General features: G+C 48.3%; 1 protein-coding gene across 5 annotated transcripts in view; it reads left to right on the forward strand.

The window, feature by feature from the left end:
* HIPK2 (homeodomain interacting protein kinase 2) overlaps positions 1-20,446 on the forward strand; it is a 201,281-nt gene that overhangs the window by 148,193 nt on the left and 32,642 nt on the right. For 3 of the 5 annotated variants that reach the window (XM_021078551.1, XM_021078552.1, XM_021078550.1), the window contains 4 exons: positions 4,246-4,408; positions 7,892-8,099; positions 9,585-9,706; positions 17,924-18,066. In XM_021078551.1, the coding sequence (XP_020934210.1) occupies positions 4,246-4,408; positions 7,892-8,099; positions 9,585-9,706; positions 17,924-18,066 (636 nt within the window). The remainder of the gene's footprint in view (positions 1-4,245; positions 4,409-7,891; positions 8,100-9,584; positions 9,707-17,923; positions 18,067-20,446) is intronic. The other 2 variants (XM_021078554.1, XM_021078553.1) reach the window with 1 other exon arrangement.

Raw genomic sequence — 20,446 nt, forward strand, 5'->3', positions numbered from 1 at the left:
AGTCATATCTGCAACCTACACCACAGCTCACGGCAACGCCAGATCCTTATCCCACTGAGCGAGGCCGGGGATCGAACCCTTATCCTCATGGATACTCCTTGGGTTCATGACCACTGAGCCACAACGGGAACTCTGCTTCTGTCTTGTCTTGTCGAGCCCTGGGTGGTGGTGGTTTAAGCGGGGTGGAAAAGTTCAGGCAGAGCAAACGGAACAGAGAAATGGAGCAGAGGTGCTGGGCGTGGCGGTTGGCCGGGGTAGCGTGAGGGGAGCTGTTCTGCTCAGGTGAACACTTGGAGGAAACAGATGCTTGGGTCCCTCAGGTTGCAGTTTCGCTGGGCTGCTGCTGGAGAAAAAAACCGACGCCGATTTCTGGTGTTGCATAAATGAAGCAGTGGCGTAGTTCTATCCCAAAGGACGGCTGGGGGAGGCTTAGCTTAGTAAGAAAGGACGTGAAGATGGAAGGAGCCAAAGCGCCTGAGGGGGCGACGAGCTCAAAGAATGGTTAGTGCAGTGACGGCTGAATAAGCCAGAGGTTAACAATGGGACCAGGCGGGATGCTTGAATCGGTGATGGGACCCTGGAGCAGGTCCAGGCTGACGGTCCAAGGAATGGGTGCCGGGAATGGACAATGGGTCGCGGGAGATGAGAAGGAGCTAAGAAGCCAGAGTGTCTGATGGGTGGTCGGGGTGACCCCTGACGTCTCTGGGAGCGCAGGGAATGGGTTAAAGAGAGAGAGGAGAGGTGAGGTGCGCACGAGAATGGGAGGCAGTGTCAGTGCATGGAGGCCGCCGTTGCAAAGTGCCCGGAGTGGCCGAGGGCCTCAGAGAGCAGACATGTATTTTCGTGTGCTTCCAGAAGCCCAAGATCTAGGTGTGTGGCAGAGCTGTTCTCTCTCGGGGCCTCTCTCCTGGGCTTTTGTATGGCCGTGAACATCTCCCTGTGTCTTCGCACGGTCTGCCTTCTCTTCCTGTGTGTGTCCTGATTTCCTCCCCCTCCTGAGGAAATTGGATTTGGGCCCATCCTCATGACCTCATTTTAAAGATTCCATCTCCAAGAGTTCCCGTCGTGGCTCAGTGGTTATCGAATTCGACTAGGAACCATGAGGTTGCGGGTTCGGTCCCTGGCCTTGCTCAGTGGGTTAACAATCCGGCATTGCCGTGAGCTGTGATGTAGGTCGCAGACGCGGATTGGATCCCCCGTTGCTGTGGCTCTGGTGTAGGCTGACGGCTACAGCTCTGATTCGACCCCTAGCCTGGGAACCTCCATATGCCGCGGGAGCGGCCCTAGAAAAGGCAAAAAGACAAAAAAAAAAAAAAAAGATTCTCTCTCCAAATGCAGTCACTTTCTTACATACCAGGGGATCAGAACTTGGACATGTGAATTACATGCAAGTCACCCTGTAACTGAGGGTGATCAGAGCCGTCACTTCAGTCTCCCACCCCGGAGGCACGTGGGATGCGAAAGAGTAAATTGGCACACCTTGAGCCTCCGCGGGGGGCAGGAGGGAGAGGGACCAGGGGCGGGAGCTGCAGGTCAGAGCGTCTGCCATCACCCCTGGCCCAACCGTGGCCAGAATCAGATCGGCTGAGTCTGCAGGCTGGATTGGACCTTAACCAGCCTTGGAGAAGTGAGGGCGTGGTGCCCGCCACGGTCAGTGCTTCCTGTCATTGAGGTCCGTTCCGTACTGGTTGTTGTTGAGCACGTCAGATCCGATTGCAACAACCAGCTCTTGCCTCTTCACCTTAGAAGCATGTGTGAAACAAAAGACCCTGGTACACAGAAGGAACGTGGCCCCACCCTTGCAAACGTTCATTACGGGGTTTGTCCCATTTCTGGGGGTGGTCAAGGTGAGTCAGGGTGTTGGTCTGTGCCATGAGAGAAAGGCAGACTTGGTGGTTTACTGGATGGGGGGCCAGAAGATCCGTCTTTGCATGTTCAGGGGTGACGTGGGATGCCTGAGAAACAGCTGTGGGCATGGCTGGGTGCTGGCCAGAGGGCTCCCGCTAAGTCAGTGAGACAGTCACTGCTCAGAGCTGGGGGCTTGGCAGAAGGACCTCAGGCTGCTGTCTCGCTCTGGCTTCTGCCAAGGAGCAGCAGCAGCGTGCCGGCGTGCATGGCGAAGACCAAGCATGGACATCGTGAGCATCCCCTTCCAATTTAGAGCTGGACCAAGACAATTTAGAAACTCGAACATAGGCCTCCGAAGGCAAGAGTGGGCTTCGAGCACACCCAGGCTTACCGAGAGTAGGGCTAATCCCCCAGGGACCCTAGAATGTGCCAGGCAGGCCATGCCGAGCTCTGGGGCCAGAAGACACCCCCAGGCCACCCTCTTCTGTAGACCCCACCGCTGGGGCTGAGCCAGAGACGCCTTAGCATCTAGATTAACCGGTGAAAGAGACTCCACTCACTTTTCCGTGTTGGGATTCTAGCACACGGACTCCTTATAAACCGCTCTCATGAAAGTGCTTTCCCCACCTGCAACTGGAAACCCAGATCATTTCAGTCAGAAAATTCAGAGTTTTTAAATTGGGCTGGGAGTTCTCATCGTGATTCAGCAGTTAATGAATCTGACTAGCATCCAGGAGGACGCAGGTTCGATCCCTTACCTTGCTCAGTGGGTTAAGTATCCACTGTGGCCGTGAGCTGTGGTGTAGGTTGCAGACACAGCTGAGATCCCGAGTTGCTGTGGCTGTGGTGTAGGCCGGCGGCTACAGCTCCGATTTGACCCCTAGCCTGGGAACTTCCATATGCCTCAGGTATGGCCCTAAAAAGAAAAAGAAAAAGAAATGAAAGCTTTGTGTCGAATTGTCAGAAAACCATGGATGCATCAAATACAGTCCAATGCAAAAGCTCTTAGCAGTGGACTTGGTACTCAGTAGATACTCAAAACACATCGGCATTACCAGCATTAGTAATAGTATTTTTAGCTCTTGGTTACTGGAAAATACGTTTTCCTTTCCCTCCAGGGTTATCAGTCTGTGTTTATTTCGTGTGCATTGTGTGGCCAGCATTAGTCGTGGTTAACTCAGAAAAAACGTCTAAGTCAGTTCAAAACATCATTCATGGAGAAGATGTTTGGTTATAGCCCACTGCACCTGCTTGGCCCAGAAAAGAGCTCACCTATGGTATATAGAAACGGTAACCATTTGTCATCTTAAAATAGTAGAAGTTTATTACATTATTTATAATTAAAATAATTACTTTCAATGAAATTTTAATTGGAGTCTTATTATCTTGAATATTAGCCTTTGAGGAAAAGTAAGTTTAATTAGACATGCAAGTGAATGGGAAACAAGGCATACATCCTAAAGGACACTCTATGGGGGATTTTCAAGAACTTGGTTGAGGCTGCTCGTGGCTTTCCTTGTCCTGAATGCTGGTGTCAGCCACACTTTTATACCTGACATTCACAATCAGGGTAGTGTTTTGATTCACCAATGCAATGGAGGAAGAAAAAGAGGGAGCAAATTTTTATTTTATGTAACCGGTCAAGAATTAGAAAAGAGAAAGGGAGAATGCAGGAAGTTAAAGAGACTTGTAGGTGTGTAGGTGAAAACTGCCCGAGACGAGCTCTTGATCTTGGCAAATTACCCATCCTCTCTCGGCTTCATCCTCACTCGTAAAATAGGGGCCACGGTTGTATATATTCTTCTGATGGCTCTTCGTAGGACCGAGTGAAAGAGTGCTTGCAAACACCTACCACGCTGTCAGTAAAGTTAGCCACTATTACTAATATTTTTGGTCTCGTTTCACGCAGGGTCCAGTGGGGAGGGTGGCTAGTCCTGGGCTGACCCCTAGATGGCGCTGGTGCCCTAGAGGCGCTGGAAAGGGTGCGCGCCTGGAAGGCGGAGGCCGGTCCTAAACCGCTGTTGAATGTTCCCAGTCAGAGAACTTATACATTTGTTGATGGGCCAGAAACCACTTTGGAAGCTGAGAATGAGCCGTGAAGTTGGAGGCGGATTAGCAGCATGAGGAAAGAGGTCTGTGGTGCCTGGAGAACCTTGACCCACGTGAGATGGGGAGATGCGGTCGCCAGACAGCGCAGGTGCACGTCAGTCCCCCTGACTCACACGTAAAGGCTTTGCCGGAGAAATCCAGGAACCTGAGACCTAAAGTTAGCTTTCCCCGTCGCGCTGTTCGTTAGATTAACTGTTCTCCCCTCCTCTCTCTCCTTCTTCTCCCCTTCCTTCCACGTTACCCTCTTCTCTTTCCCCGATGCCCCATCTCTGCCTCCTGCGTGAACAGCGTCAAGTCGTGTTTCCAGAACATGGAGATCTGCAAGCGCCGGGTGAACATGTATGACACGGTGAACCAGAGCAAAACCCCTTTCATCACGCACGTGGCCCCCAGCACCTCCACCAACCTGACCATGACCTTCAACAACCAGCTGAACACTGTCCACAACCAGGTCAGTGGGGCACCGAGGGGAAGACAAGGGGGCCTGACCGTGCGAACCTCGGGAATTTTATTTTCCCACCAAACCGAACCGGGAGACAAAATGCCTCCACCATCACACACCACAGACAAAAATCCCTCTGTGGTCACATTCGGCTCTGTCAGAAAGTGTTCCTTTGAGAGACCCAAGCCTCTTTGCACTGACTCCTGGCCTCATGGGAAGGTCCCAGAAATGACTCACTAAGGGGGTTATTTCTCAGTGGTCCCTCTCACTGCTTTCCTCTGTCCTAATGGGGGATTAAGGCAAAGGAGATGCTGTGATCCTTTTAGGGCTGACATCCGCCTGGTCAGGAGTTCCAGACCTGGAAGGGATGCTGGCGGTCATGCCGCTGGGCGCCCTGCTCCTGGTCTCGGCCCTGCTGGGCCCACATGAGCTCCTTCCAGGACACATAAAACCTGTCCTTTTCCACAACTGGGGGGAAATCCGTTCATCCATCTTGTCACCAGAATCCCAGCAGTTGGACCTAAAAAGGGACCCAGACACCAAATATTCTTCCCACAACCCTTTGCAGAAAATGAACAGAATCCAGCCCCTAACCCACTGCTCGAAATATGGATGGCACCTGGGAAATAGTCACTGAATGGGTGATGTCGCCATCCTACCTCGGGCTGCCTCTGATATCCGAGAGTCTTTTGTCCCCACCTACTAGTCTTACCAGGTCCCCCAAAGAAACGTCCCTGGATTTTTTCAGTCTCAGTATCAGTCTTTAATGAAACCCTCCTATCTGGCTGTATACACACCATAGGAGAGGAGCGTGTCTGCTCTAATCCTCAAGTGTGAACACTCTGCTTGGCTTCTGTTCTTTTCAGCAGGTCCCCAATCCCACTGAAGAGTCACCGACCCCGTCTTCCTAGGCCATTCCTGGCACACGGGGTTGCTAAGGCCCAGCTTGACTCTCCCCACCCCGCCCCCCTTCTGCCTACACCCTAGGAGAGGCCGCCTGGAATCTGCTGTCCCCTGGGGGCCATCGGTGTTCTTACAACCCTCCTTAGCAGGAAGAGCTAATGTTCTCTAAGGCCTCGAGTCCAAAATAAAGAGCTTTCCCACCCAGCGCCTTGCTCCGTCCTCAGGCTGAGGCAGCCACAGGCAGAGAGGTGAACTCCTTGACCCAGTATCACCGTGGTTTTGTTCGTCATCGCCAGCGCTCCATCGCAGTGAGCCGATTAACTGGCCATTGCCATGGGCGTGGAGAGGAGGAGGAGGTGCTTTGAGAGGGGAAGGTCGGCCTGGCTGAGGAAGGAGGCCAGACCAAGGGCATACTCGGTGTTCCTCAGGCAGTAAGTGGAGGTTTTGAGCAGAGGTGCTGACATGCACAAAGGCGTCTTTTGGAAAGAATGTTCTAGCCCCTGTGCCCACGAAGAACTGGAAGAAAAGAAGTAGAGGCCAGAACATCCCTAGGCAGGGCCTTACAGGTCACAGGCACCAGGAGAAAAGGCCGCTAAGGAAGCAGCAACTGAAAAGAGGGTTCCAGGGGCCTTTGAAAGGAAGGAGCCGCAGGACCAGTGACTGACCAGAAGGGGGAGTAGTTGAGTACCAGCGTGGGAACCTGGAGGAGGCGGGGACGGGAAGCTGGGAGGGGGGTCCGGACTCTGGCTGTAGAATCCCAGCAGGTGTGTGATGGGAAGTGTGTTTGGGGGAAGTCTCGAGGAGAGGCGAGGCCATAGAGAGAACACATAAATACAAGTCATGCCATCGGTAGCAACACAGATGCTGGCCCATCTAACGCCTATATATAAGGCAAATAAACAAGACCTACCGTTAGCACAGGGAGCTATAGTCAGTATCTTGTACTAACCTATAATAGAAAAGAAATCTGAAAGAATATATATAAATGTAACTGAATCACTTCGTGTACACCAGAAATTATGGAGAAAATTTCTTTTCCGCCGCAGTTAGCCGGAGGCCAACTGTGTGGTGCTGCAAAAACAGACACTTATGGGAGTTCCCGTGTGGCTCAGTGGTAATGAACCTGACCAGTAGCCATGAGGATATGGGTTCGATCTCTGGCCTTGCTCGGTGGCATAAGGATCTGGTGTTGCCGTGAGCTGTGGTGTAGGTCACAGATGCGCTTCGGATCCTGTGTTGCTGTGGCTGAGGTGTAGGCCAGCAGCTGCAGCTCCAATTCAATGCACCCCCCCAAAAAAAGCAGGCACTTATGATATGTGTGTGTGTATATATGTATATATATATCTTAAAATGTAAACACGGGCACCACAAACTCTTCTGCTTTGCACTGAAATCCAGCATAAAATAGAGTATAAAAACACGCAAAATGAAACTTTATCCATTTTATCAAATTTGGCACCCATGCACACGCTTCTTGAAATTCTGATTGTGTTTGTGTCCAACAGCCTTGTGGCTCCTTCCTGCCTTTCTGTTTTAGTCCTTGGACCCTCTAGTGGCCAAACCTCTCGTGAACAGTGTTGAGCCTGGAGCCATGGGGAACCCCCACCTGTCTCGCTAAAGGATCGGTGTGAAGAAGATGAGGGCGAATCTGGAGAATTCCCACCTAGAATTTCCTTTCCTTCTGTGGCCTGGCTTCACATGGACGTTCAGTCGTGAATGCTCTCTAGTTCTGAGAGAGAGAGAGACAGGACCTCATTTCAATATTTGTCTGACCCGTTTCCATTCACAGTCTCTTGACCCACTAGCATCTTCTCTGCCTTCCAGCCTTAGTGGCTGAACATCCACAGGAGATGCGCTGAATTCCGACCAGTGACCCCAGGCTCGCCAGGTCCCTCTCCGTCTCCGCAGTAACAGTGCCCTGCAGTCATGTCAGGGCATCTGTGAGCAGTGCTGCCCTGAGACCTGAGCCAAAGGGCCCCCATCCCGGGCCCTCCTCAGGAATGCGTGCTTCCATGCCAGGCTCCGGTACCCGGGACCCTGGGCCTGCGGGGCCTCTTCCTGGCTTCATCAGCCCAGTAGGGGCTGTAGCACCAAGTCCAAATGCAAGCACCCGGAGGCCCTCGACGTGTGGGATGGAGCTGGGACAGGGAGGGCAGGAAGCCGAGGGAGCCAAGAATCCTAAACTCAAACCCGGCCGTCCCCGTGGGGATGAAGGTGTATGCGTCCGAATGGACGTACATACATACATACATCCTTTCTAGGCTCATTTTTAACTTTGCACTCTTTAGAGAGGCCCTGCGGGGTCCCTTTGCGCCTTTGTCCAGGCCCCACGATGTGAGGAACAGGCCTGGCTTGGAGCAGCAGGGGTGACTCTTGGGTTGCGTGTGGCTGCAGGTGCCCGCCTTTCCTGCGACTTCTCAGCCATATTTCCACCCCCGTCTATTTTTGCTTTTTCGCTCTTGGTTTGTGTCTGTTGGTTTGCTCTCCGTTGAGTTCGTTTGTTTGACTTAGATTCGTGTCTCCCAGCATTGCCACCTCCCTCATGTTTTATTTTTGTTTATTTTTGTTTAACCCCCACCATTCCTTTAGGCTCCCACCTCCACCAGTGCCACTCTTTCCTTAGCCAATCCCGAAGTCTCCATACTAAACTACCCATCTGCACTCTACCAGCCCTCAGCGGCGTCCATGGCTGCAGTGGCCCAGCGGAGCCTGCCCCTGCAGACGGGAACCGCCCAGATCTGCGCCCGGCCTGACCCCTTCCAGCAAGCGCTCATCGTGTGTCCGCCCGGCTTCCAAGGTAAGGACGAGGGACAGCCTCCGGGGCGCCGGCCCCCACGCTTTGCCCCAGAACGAAGCCCGATTCGTGTCTTTGGGCTGAACTTGAGGGCCCCACCCTGCAGTCGCCAGCCCAGGAACAGTGGCACTCGACACCAAGTTGGGCCCTTCTTATTCTCACCACCTGCCAGCAGATTTGTCCCTCGCCCCCTGTCCTGCTGTGTGCGCTCCCATTGTTATGCCGATGGGGGCTCTTGCCTTTTCTCACAGGAAATAATCTCTGTGTGTGTTATCTAGAGAAAACAGCCCCTCTGGAAGTTCCCGTTGTGGCTCAGTGCTGATGAGCCCAACTAGTATCCATAAGGATGCGGGTTCAAGCCCTGGCCTCGCTCAGTGGGTTAAGGATCCAGTGTTGCCGTGAGCTGTGGTGTAGGTCACCAACGAGGCTTGGATCCTGTGTGGCTGTGGCTGTGGTGTAGGCCGGCAGCTGTATCTCCGATTGGACCCCCTAGCCTGGGAACCTCCATAAGCCGTAGGTGTGGCCTTAAAGAGCAAAAAATTTAAAATGGCCCGTCTCTGCCAGCCAGCATAGTCCCAGCTCTCGGGGAAGAGTATGCGTCTTTCTGAAAAGTACCTCTTGGTCACTGCTCCCCGCCCCCGCCCCCACCGTGGTACTTTAGCCCTGCTCCCCTGCCCTTCGCCTGAACGCTCTAAGAAGCGGGCATGGACCACTTACTTGGTTACAGCTTACACAGAAAGCTCAAGAATTTGTGTCCGAGAACCCCGAAGTGTTAAGTTGCGTGCGTGGATGGTTCAGTGCAGCCTCACTCTCTGCCCCCCTCCACGCCCCAGAGCTCTGGCTTTGATGCACAGATATGCCTTCATGTCAGAAGCGGTTTTCTAGCTGAAATTTGTCCACATAACTGTCCACTTTTGGCTGTACAGATGCCTTAATTTGACCTTCTAGTCTTTGAAAGCATTCAAGGTTGTTTTGTGCATTTTTAAAAAATGTTAAATTAGTGCAGAACAGACTCGTGGTTGCCCAGGGTGACGGGGGAGGGAGTGGGAGGGACGGGGCGTTTGGGGTGAGTAGATGCAAACTATTGCATTTGGAGTGGAGAAGCAGTGAGGTCCTGCTATATATAGCACAGGGAACTGTATCTAGTCACTTGTGATGGAGCATGATGGAGGGTAATATGAGAAAAAGAACATATATGTGTGTGTATGTGTGTGTGTGTGTAACTGGGTCACTTTGCTGTGTAGCAGAAATTGACAGAACATTGTAAATCAACTTAATAAAAAATTTTAAATAAAAAAGTAAATACATAAAAAAACATGTTGAGTTAGACACTAAAGGAGAGGCTTCCAAAGGACCAGGCATTTGGGGGGTCGGGGGTTGCCTAGCGCAGAGGGAGCCAGGAGCTGAACATCTGGCCGGCAAGGGACTCCCCATCCAGCTGCGTCCAGGTACTCAGCCCTTCTCTCCCTTGCCCGTTGTGTGGACCAGGACTGCAGGCCTCCCCCTCTAAGCATGCTGGCTACTCTGTGCGAATGGAAAATGCAGTTCCCATCGTCACTCAAGCCCCAGGAGCTCAGCCTCTTCAGATCCAACCCGGCCTGCTTGCCCAGGTAAGTCTCTCGTTGTCACGACCGGTATTAACAGCATCCGTGTGACTGTCACTCGCAAACGAGATGCATCTCCGCTAATTCCCTCCCCGATGGTGAGTTAGATGCTTCAAGTCATTAGAATGTATCGGTAATATTCTCGATGATCCCCAGGCGAATTACCTTCCTAAGTATCCAGCTTACAATTTCAAGAAGAAATTTAGACGCAGGAAACGTCTGGGGAGATTTTATTGTATCTTTGTGATGTAAATTAATATGGGAGACCTAGGGTTTAATCCTGACTCTACTGATAATTCTCTGTGACCTAAGGCAAGTCACTTAACATTTCTTTGCCTGAAACTTCTTTCTTGTAAAATAGAAACTCTTTTTTTTTTTTTTTTTTTTTTTTTTTAAGCCAAAAAGAACCTTGGCATTACCTCTTTGTTTTATAGTTGAAAACCAGGATCACAGAAGCTTCAGGCTGGTATCTTCCTTATCTGTGCACACAGCTACTCGGATGGATTCTTAGAGTGAGATCACAGAGGTGAAAGTGGCTGCAAATGTGTAAAATGTTGTAGAAATTTTAGGAAACAGAGTGATGCAATGATAAGAGTAATCAATCCTTAATATCGCTTGAACCTTATTAACAAATGCATCACCACTATGCCAGGCACTTTACAGTTGTCATGGCTTGAATGCCAGCAACATAGTAAGGGGTTGTCTGCTTTTGACAAATAGGGGAACGAAGCACCAATTGCTGGCTCAGAGTCACACGGCAATTAGGTGGCAGAACCGGAACACAACCCGAGAAGTCTGAGACCAGCATCTGTATTTTAACCACCATGCCATCCTCTTTCTTTACAAGCACTTCTGTTTGGGGGCATCAAGGACAGCTTGACCTAAATGTTGTTCGTTTAGAAGCGCCCTTGTTTTTAAATAACATTGGTTCCCAAGGACACCTTATTTATAATGTCTTCTGTTGAACAGAAGCTTGAGGTTTTAATTTCAATGTCCTATCCTATGGCACGGGTCTGTTTCGGATTTGCTCGCTTCTATTCCGTTGTGCTAATAGCCTATTGTCTTAACTGTTCTAACTTTAGTAATATGTCTTGGTATCCGGTCAGGAAAGCCCTGCTCCTGTATCGTCCTTCAAAATCTCTCTGTTCTTGTCCCGTAACTTTTTTATGTGACTGTTAACATCACTCTTACGTAAGGATTTTGGTTCCACAATGAATGAGCCAAAACGAACAAACACACACCCCAAACTCTGGTTTGTGTTTCTCGGACTTGCACTGGATTTATATTTACTTTAGGAAAATTGACACCTTTATACTCTTAAGCCATTTTATCCCTGAACATGATATAATTGTAAGTAAATTACCTTTTATTCCCTTCACTAAAGTTTTCTTTTGTTAAAATGATTCCTAAGTATTTCAGTTTCATTATTAATGATTTTATTAGCTGTATTTTCCAATTATTTGTCTTTGATTAATAGGAATATAACTGGTTCTTTTTTGGCCACACCCATGGCATATGTAAGTTCCCGGGCCAGGGACTGAGTCCAAGCCAGAGCTGCAACCTACAGCTGTGGCGATGCTGGATCCTTAACCCACTGCACCACAGCGGGAACTCCAAGGGCATCCTTAACTTGAACTTTAACTTGGAAGGAAGTTCTTCTAGCTGTTTGCCATTAGGGATTTTGTTTACTGTAAATAGTTGATAGGGACACTTAATCAAGTTTGCTAATTTTTTAACGAATTAATATTAAATTACATCACATGTCTTTTCTGTATCTATTGAAATAACTCCCAGAGTTCCCTGGTGACCCAGCAGGTTAAGGATCCAACATTGTCACTGCTGTGGCTTGGGTCACTGCTATGGCACAGGTTCAATCCCTGACCCAGGAATTTCCACATGCTGAGGGTGTGGCCAAAAAAGTGAAATACTCCTGTGTTTTTGTTCCTTAATCTGTTACAGTAACAAATTACTTCATAGATGTAATAACATATTACTTAATGTTAAACTATCCTTGTATTTCCAAGGTGAACTTTTTTGGCATCTAACTTTCTTAGGTGAGAAATGCCATGAATGTCCTTCTTGTAGGATCTGTATCTGCTTTGGGCATCCAGCTCATGCCACTCTCACAACGTATGTTGGACATGATCACCTCTTCTTCTGTTTTCTGGAAGAGCTTGTTTGATTTGATGCCAACCATGCTTCGTGTCTTTATTCTTACTTCCAAACTGAGGCTGCATATGACCGCTATACCAGCTTCTGGTGGCACACAGAGTGCTGTCTTGCTGAAAGTTCGGAGACAGAGAACCTTCAATATATAAAGCACGCCTTCTACTCCGTCTTCTCTTAATGGTCTCCATGGCTCCCTTTCCTTTGCACATTTTGGGGGTAGGGAGTTCAGAAAAGGCCCTGGTAAATCAAGAGACCCACAGCTCACTCCAGGTGCAAAGCAGCTTGTGTGTATTTTATTCGTGTGGCAGAAATCCAGGCCAGTTTCCCTCCCAGGGCTGCTCCCCTGTGAGCCAAAAACTAGAATTCACATGTACTTGAACGGGTACTTAGAGATCCTTTTTTGTGCTGGCACTTAACCCTAGTAAGCCAGGAAGCATCTCTGAAAGAAATAATAATTAGCATCTCTTACTAGCTACAATAGACATTGTTCAGCATTTCTGAGTTTGTTTCAGTCCTTTAATCATAGCAGGGAAGGGCTTTACCTACTGCAACGTGAAAAGGAGTCCCTAGAGTGCAACAGCTCTCTAAATGGATTTAATGCAGAGCTCTAAGTGGGAAAGTGAACAAAAAAATACATGTACAAGGGTTTTAATCGGGACCGCGTTTATAGCAAGGAACTGCTGGAAGCAACTGGGATGTTTATTCAGTGGGAGATTTGTTAAATAAATTGATGCGTGCATAAAATGGAACACCATGTAGCCATTAAAAAGGACGTGGTAGACTGACGTGTCTGGACGTGGGGAGCTCACTGAGAGACATGAAGTTAAAAAACACAAAAACCAGTCCTGTCCTATCCATTATCCCTGTGTGTCTTTTTATTTGTAGGTCGCTTTTGATTTTCTGTTTTTCACTTAATCCATGCCAATGTGTTCGCTTACTAAGGTGGAGTTCTCTCCTAGATATGCCTTAATGGTCCCTTCAATGGACAAAAACAAGCTGACTTCTAAACCTAGTATGGCAGCTTTTTTTTTTTTTTTTTAAACGATTGAATATTGAAGCTGATGCTTTTAGTTTTCTCGGGGTAAATTTCTAGATATCAGGCAGAGGCACTCCAAATATTATTACTTTAAATACATCCCCAGAGGTGGCCTGTTTCTTTTTCTCTAAAGATTTAAACCTTTTCAAGTTTATTTGTGAATGTTTAGAGTCTTTGACTCCATCCCTCGTGTTAGTTTTATTGGCTGTGTCCTTTCCTCCCCACCTCCCAGCAGTGTCACATGTCCCTCAGAAGGAAACGCTCCATCGGGGAGGGGCCCAAAGATGTGTCCCTGGAAGAAGAGGGACAACCCTCATTTCGGTGACATGAGGGTGATCTTGGGGATCCCTTACCAGTCACGCTTTTTGGTACTGCCTGAAAGGAGCTGTCATTTCTGTTCTCAAGCCCCAGCTGCCAGAACTAGTATCCTGACCACCACCAGTCACTGTGAATGAGCAGATAAAGGCAGAGAGATGGGGAATACAGTTCTTCTTCCCTTTTTTTTTTTTTTTTTTTTTTTTTTGGTCTTTTCTAGGGCCGCACTCTCAGCATATGGAGGTTCCCAGGCTAGGGGTCAAATCGGAGATGTAGCTGCCGGCCTACACCACAGCCACATCGTGTGTATCCAAGCCGGCGACTACACCACAGTTCATGGCAACACCAGATCCTTAACCCACTGAGCGAGGCCAGGGATCGAACCCGCAACCTCATGGTTCCTAGCCAGATTCATTAACCACTGAGCCACGACGGGAACTCTGGGAGTACAGTTCTTGATTATACAGTATTGGATCGGGAGTTCCTGACCCTCAGCAGTAGCAAACCCGCCTGGTGTCCATGAGAATGCAGTCTTCCATCCCTGACCTCCATCGTGGGTTAAGGATCCAGCGTGGCTGTGGCTGTGGTTCAGGCAGGCAGCTGGAGCTCCGATTTGATCCCTAGCCTGGAAACCTCCATATGCTGCAGGTGCAGCCCTAAAAAGCAAAAAACAAACAAACAAACAAACAAAAACCATTGGCTTGAGCTCTTTAAACTTCACTGCGTCTCAAAGCCGCCTCGGGTGGTTTGCAGCAGCCAGGTTCCCGACCACCCCTCTTGCTGCCTGCTTCAGCCTTGCTTGGTGCCTGAGGGGCGAAGATGGTCCTGCGTTCCGGCAGTTACCACCACTACCCATTCCTGGATGAGGCCATCCTCTACGCACATCACCTCTTAAAGGGCCCGGAGGGTGGGCTCTGGGGTTAGACTGTCGTGTTCAGACGCCAGCCCCTCCACTGACTGGCGGCGTGACTTTGGGGAAGTTGTTTCTTGCATTTCGATCGAATTCTCTGTCCAAGTGATGCATCCCCTCTGTACAGATGAAGGCTGCCACAGACCTCTCAGAAAATAGGCGTCTCCTGCTCTGTTCTCCGCCCAAACAATAACTTTTAACCTTTTCATTTTATTTAACTCCACGTTTCTACATAATGTACTTACGCTGTTTCCTACAGATTTTTCCATTTTAGGTGTTAAATGACTCCCTTCCGTGGAAGACGGAGCATTAGCTTACATACCCCTCCATCCCCCGCACTGACACACTCTCTCGTCGTCTCGTTCACCTCCTCACTCTTCCTTTCTCCCTTTCCTCCTGTATGACCTGTTTCATTCAGCCACTTTGTATTATCTACCTAGTTGTCCATATTGTGTTGTATGATTCACAGCTGACCCTCACGATATGCTCTGCTTCTATTTCATTTCCCATACCTCTTCTTTTTCTTGGAATTAACAGCCGTCTCATTTTTTTTTGGTTGGGTTAGTTTCCTCTGTATGTTATTTTGCAGCCCCAGAGTCTTCCAGACCTCTGAAAGGTTTGTGTGTTTGATGTGCTGATGTGTTTGTGCATATTGAGAAGTCCGGTGGCTGTTGTTTTTCTTTCTTTCTGAAAAAGCCTGTAAGACACCTTGTCCAGAGTGGCCTGCGATTTCACAGCCCCATGCATCCTCGGGCGTCTTTCAGAATATGCATTATCCTGGACCGATTGGCCCTTTTCATCTGGAGAATTTTTTTCTTTTTTCCTACGTTGATTTCTTCTCCTCCGTTTTCTCGGCGCTTCTTAGTGGGACTCTTACTAACTAATTGGGCGCTGGTGCTTCTGAATCGATCTAACGATTTTCATATCTCTCTCTCCTTTTCTCTGTATTCTTTCTGTGCTGCATTCTAAGATTTTCTCAGCTTCATGGAATTGTTCATTTCTTTCCAAGGGTTCTTTCTTGTTCTCTAAATATAGACACAGATATATAGAGATGTATATTTTTATATATGATCTTGTTTCATGGAGATATATCTTTTTTTAATTCTCGGAGGACATTAATTACAGATTTTTGGAAATTTCCTTCTGATTCCTACACTCTTGTTGTTTCCCTCCGAGTTTTCTTTTGTGTTTTAGTCTCTTTCACGTTAGAGGCCTCCTTTAAAAATCTCGTGATCCTTGGCTGTTCATTCATATTTAAGACTGAAGCACTAAGGAATTCCCATTGTGGCGCAGCAGAAACAAACCCTACTAGGATCCATGAGGACAGGAGTCCAATCCCTGACCTCACTCAGTGGGTCAAAGATCCGGCATTGCCGTGAGCTGTGGTGTGGGTCACAGATGTGCCTCGGGTCTGGCGTGGCTGTGGCTGTGGTGTAGACCGGCAGCTGTAGCTCTGATTCGACCCCTAGCCTGGGGATTTCCATATGCTGCAGGTGTGGTCCTAAAAAGCAAAAATTTAAAAAAAAAAAAAAGAAAGAAAACCCACATAGGGTGCGGAGTGGACAGAATTGTTGAATATGGGCTTTTCTGTCGGCTCATAAGGACTGATCTCTGCATTTTCATTGTCATATCCCCTCTCCTCAAATGTTTCTGCAGTTTTTTCTTTTGGGATAGTCGGGTTCCCTAGAGAGCATCCTCCAAGCTCCAGCTGTGAGATGGGGACAGGGTGTAGAGGGCAGGGTATATGCCTAAATACCAAGGATCTGGGAGGGATGAAGCAATCTCATGGTTCACATGCAGGCTTGACCTGAGAGTCCTTCAGTCTGTTCACTCCAAACGTGCCCTTCTGTTCCAGCTTCCAAAACTTTGTTAACTGTTCTTGTCACTTCCTATTCTCTTTGCCCAATGGTTCTATACATTTTTTTCATTCCTTCACTGTCATTTTGGTTGTCATTTACGAGACAGAGCAGTAAGTGTACTTTTTTTTTTTTTTTACCGTATTTTCAGCCAAGTTATTTAACTTCTCTGTGTTTCAGTTTATTCATTTGAGAAAAGAGCGGAAAATAGTCTCTGTGTCATAGGGCTGGTGCTAAGATGAAGTCAGAGCATCTATTTATGATCTTAGCTCTATGCTTGGCACGCAATGTGAATCCACAAATGTTACCTCTAATCTAATAAATTATAAAGGAATAATGAGAGAACTATCTGATGAAGTGAGGTCTCCAATGAGCTGAACATGTCAATCAGTGGCAGAGGTCCAAAAAACCCTTTCACCTCCATCTCTTTGAGGTAAAATGTTCAGTCATTTTAGGGAAATAGGGAGAAAAATAATGTCCTTAGCTTGATATCAAGATTTTTTTCATTTTGTAATGACATTGGTCAGAACACATGCTTTGTTATGAGATCTGAAATAAGTTCCAGACCAAATCAGCAGAAATTGGACTGCCAGTGAAATAGTTATGCATTTAACCTTTTGAACTCCTACCTGTTTTAACCGGTTATTTTTCTGCTTACTGTGTTTTAATTCAGTAAATCTGAAATACAGTTTGTTATAGTTCATTGTCTCAGTAGAACTGCTTCTTTCATTTTGTCAGCAGACATTTATTAAGCCCTTACTGTATAATCCGTGCCCATGTCAGAAAGCCCAATAAGCAAGCAGGCACCAGGCAAAAGGTGGAAGAGATGGCACTGGGTCTGACCTGCAGCGTGGGAAGGCTGGACCAGGCGAACTGGTCCAAAATGAGGCTGTAACATCTTTCTACACATCACTGTTTCCTAAGCCTTGACTCAGATGTGTAATCCATTTCCAGGAGTGCTTGTTTGTGCAGATGAGCCAAAACACGTGAAGCACACGTACAGTTTGCGGACCGCTACGTGATATAAATGACCCAGTGTTAGTCACACCCAGCCTGATCCCAGAGAGAAGTATAACTCAGGTCCCAAACCTTCACATCCTTGACCTACCCAAGAGGTCTTTTATCTTAGCGGTGTTCCTGTAAGTTTCCATGTTTGGACAGCCGTGTGAATCATTTAATAACCAAAGGCAAGCAGAATAGGGATGGAAGCTATGGTGAGCTTAAAACACAACACACACGCACATGCACCTGCAAGTCTATTCAAGGAGTGATCAGGAAAGTTCTTTTTAGGCTTCTTAGAAAAAGCTTAGTATTTATGAAGAATTGTTGGGCTGTGGCTTCCTGTCTGTCTCGTTTTTGCTTTGAGGGGTTGGGCTAATTTTCCATGAAGCTTAAGGTCCCAGCTGAGAACTTCACGTCACACCTCGTTGCGCCCAGATGCAGGCGAGCATCGGATATTTGGTGATCTCAGAATTATGTTCACTTTGATTTCAGAGATAACACAAGTCGGACCCCTAGATTCAAAGTGATAAACAATAGGTAAAATATTGAATAAATGACATAGATGCAAGGCTTCTCGATGGCAAAGCCTTATGGCTCAGTTCAACTGACCTCAGTCTCTTGCACATAAATGGGTGACAGAAAAAAATCTGTAAATGACCTTTCGGAAGTGTTCAGCATTGTTCATCAGAGCAAGTTTATAAACAAGTCATTCTTCAGTACTGCTCTTTGCCCATTTCCTTATTATCTTCTCTTTACTTCGCGTATGTTCATTGTTATCTCCCCTAATTTTTGAGGCCAAAGAGCTGCTCTCTGCTTCCCTACCTGTCACAGCGTCCAACACAACCCTGGGCCCTGGGCAGAGTAAGTGCTCAGCTCGTGCACATCGGTTCCGGGATGAACACACATGGTGACAGCAAACATCCTCTGTCCTACAGCAGGCCTGGCCAAGCGGGACCCAGCAGATCCTGCTCCCCCCGGCGTGGCAGCAGCTGACGGGAGTGGCCACCCACACGTCGGTGCAGCACGCCGCCGTGATTCCCGAGACCATGGCAGGCACCCAGCAGTTGGCCGACTGGAGGTGAGCAAAGCAGCAGCCACGGCTGGGATGGGAGGCGTGTCCACTGCCAACCCAGAGAGCTGCCAGGCTAGCCTGTACCTCAAGCCCCTGCTTTGTAGAGGGCTTTTTTAATTAAAAAGAATATTATGTAGGGAGTTCCCATTGCGACTCGGCAGGTTAAGGACCTTGGGTAGTCTCTGTGAAGACTCAGGTTTGATCCCTGGCCTCGCTTCATGGGTTAAGGATCTGGCCTTGCCAAAAGCTGCAGTACAGGTCACAGATGCAGCTTGGATCTGGCGTTCCTGTGGCTGCTGTGTAGGCTGGCAGCGGCAGCTCCACTTCAGCCCCTAGCCTGGGAGCTTCCATATGCCACAGGTGCAGTCATAAAAAGAAAAGGAAAAAAAAAAAAAAAAAGAAAAAAGATTATGTGGAATAAGACTACAGTGTAATAAGAGGTTATTTTTAAATAAATGTACCAGGACACAAGGAAATCAGCTCTAGTGCTTTACAGTCAGTTGTCTTTTGTCTTTTCTTTCTTTCTTTTTTTTTTGGCCGTGCCCCCGGCATGTGGCAGTTCCGAGGCCAGGGACTGAACCTAAGTCACAGCAATGACAACACTGGTTCCTTTAACCACTAGGCCACCAGAGAATGCCTTTTTTTTCCCCCAAAATTATCTTTTTCAATTTTTATTTAATATTGGAGTATGATTTACAGTGTTGTGTTAGTTTCAGGTGTACAGCGCAGTAATTCAGTTATACACATTGGTTGTCATTTTGAACCCAGAATTCAGTTCCACTGTTTTTTGTTTGTTTTTTGTTTTTTAGCACTGTACCCGAGGCATATGTAAGTTCCCAGGCTAGGGGTCAAATTGGAACTACAGCTGTCAGCCTACACCACAGCCACGGGATCCGCTCTGAGTCTGCGACCTACATCACAGCTCATGGCAACACTGGATCCTAACCCAGTGGGTGAGGCCAGGAATCAAACCTGAGTCCTCACGGATACCAGTCAGGTTCGTTTCCACTGAGCCAAACGGGAACTCACAGTTCCATTATTTGATCGCCAGTGTAATTCACCACACTTGGCTTAGGATGACTTTGGACTGTTTCTCAGAATTAAATTCCTCTCCCAGAAAACAGATTTGTCACCAGTGAAAGGATGCGGGAGAGAGTCCCTGGGGCTCCTAGGCAATTCTACAGGGTGTCCTCAAGGTGTTTGGAGACACAGGCACACTGGAGTCACGTCAGACCTCCCAGGGGAAGGCTTGCCAGAAAAGGGTTTATTTGGAATGGTAAACTCTAGTATCTTTGCTGAATGTGTCTCTTCAGTTGATAGCCATATCTTAGATAGCGAAGTTCACTTTCCACTGACTCCAGAGTCATCCAGCTGAGAGCCACCAACACGTCACACCCCGCATCTGGTTCCAGAACACCTCACCCCATCCCACTCATCGGCTTCCTCACTGCTCTGTTGTTTTTATGGCCACTTCCCACTTTTCCTTGTACCTCCCAACCACTCCATCCCAACACCGCCGCAGTGCCCGCCTTCTCAAGTGCAGAGCCAAATGGCAGTCCCTCCAAGTTGTCCCCAGCTTCTCCTGGCCCCCTGGGCTGTCTCTCCTTCAACCCAAACATCAGGGCAGGTCCCACCCCTTGCCCTCTGACGACAGTCTCTGTGCCAACCACAGAGTCTCCCTACAGCTCCAACTCTGACCTGAAACGCTACCGTGAATGAAGAGCTCTCGACGAAGACAAAGAAATAGAGATAGAGGCCCCCAGTCAAGCCTCAACTGCAGCTTCCTCTGTTCCACCATCTAGTTTTCTGACTAGTAAAAGGAAGAGGTGAACAGCCTGTTTCCCACAGCCCCCCCTCCTCCCCAGTGTCCACCCCCACTTGCTGGAAGCACTTTCAAACCAGGTAAAGCTGGGTTTAGTTCAGGCCCTACACAACCTGGGACAAATAATTTAACCTTATGAGCCTCAGTTCTTCTTCAGTAAAGTGGGGATAGTAATGCCAATTCATAGGATCGTTCAGAGGTTTAAATTAAAGTTGAGAAACAAAGCTCTTGACGAGACTGAACCTGAGCCACACTAGCACCTGGCATGCCACCGGGAGTAAATAAATCTGTTATCTTTGGAGTTCCTGTCATGGCTCAGCGGTTAACGACACTGACTGGCATCCATGAGAATGCAGGTTCAATCCCTGGCCTCGTTCAGTGGGTTAAGGATCCGGCGTTGCCGTGAGCTGTGGTGTAGGACACAGATGTGGCTCCGATCCCGTGTTTCTGTGGCCCTGGCTTAGGCTAGTGGCTACAGCTCTGATTGGACCCCTAGCCTGAGAACCTCCATATGCCACAGGTGCAGCTGTAAAAAGGCAGAAAGACAAAAAAAACAAAAACAAA

Source organism: Sus scrofa, chromosome 18, assembly GCF_000003025.6.
Source record: "Sus scrofa isolate TJ Tabasco breed Duroc chromosome 18, Sscrofa11.1, whole genome shotgun sequence".
Taxonomy (NCBI): Eukaryota; Metazoa; Chordata; class Mammalia; order Artiodactyla; family Suidae; genus Sus; species Sus scrofa.